At 52.4% G+C, this 519-nt stretch overlaps 1 protein-coding gene across 1 annotated transcript in view; it reads right to left on the bottom strand.

The window, feature by feature from the left end:
* PHALS_00267 (catalase peroxidase hpi) overlaps nt 1-469 on the bottom strand; it is a gene marked incomplete at both ends in the record, with an annotated part of 537 nt that extends 68 nt beyond the window's left edge. Inside the window, one exon of the mRNA XM_024729791.1 lies at nt 3-469. Within this exon, the coding sequence (XP_024572312.1) occupies nt 3-469 (467 nt within the window). The remainder of the gene's footprint in view (nt 1-2) is intronic.
* Between the last annotated feature and the right edge of the window lie 50 nt (nt 470-519).

Here is a 519-nt window from a genome sequence, read left to right on the forward strand (position 1 = left end):
ACTCCAGCACAGCGATGATCTTGTCTACACCAGCGTTTATTGGCCAGTCTTTTTGTGGTGCAAAGCGGATTTTGGCGCCGTTACACCCCCCGGCATAGTCTGTGATGCGAAATGTCGAAGCGCACTGCCAAGCTGCATGCACGAACAGACCACCATTGTACGCTGCGCCGTCACTGCTTTTATCACTCTCAAGATTTCCCATCGACTTATGAAGCAGGTTTCGAATGTCTGCACGAACTGCTTCAAAATTTGGAAGAATTGCGGGCGTAGGTGGCAACGGGTTCTGAAATGGCTGAGCCGGAGGAACGTCATTACCCCGGCACCGAGAAACAGGACCCATGTCACGCGACGTAAGTTTGTACCAGGCACGAGAGAACGCGTCGTCCAACGCGGACTGGTCTGCAGCAAACTCTTTCGATATTTTGAGATAACTTTCATCATGCAACAACGCAATATCGGCCGTCAGCATACGCACGGGTGGATTTGTATCTGGCACTGGACGCCACTGGACGCGACCTC

The sequence above is a fragment of the Plasmopara halstedii genome (genome assembly GCF_900000015.1).
Source record: "Plasmopara halstedii genome assembly, contig: Scaffold_110, whole genome shotgun sequence".
Taxonomy (NCBI): Eukaryota; Oomycota; class Peronosporomycetes; order Peronosporales; family Peronosporaceae; genus Plasmopara; species Plasmopara halstedii.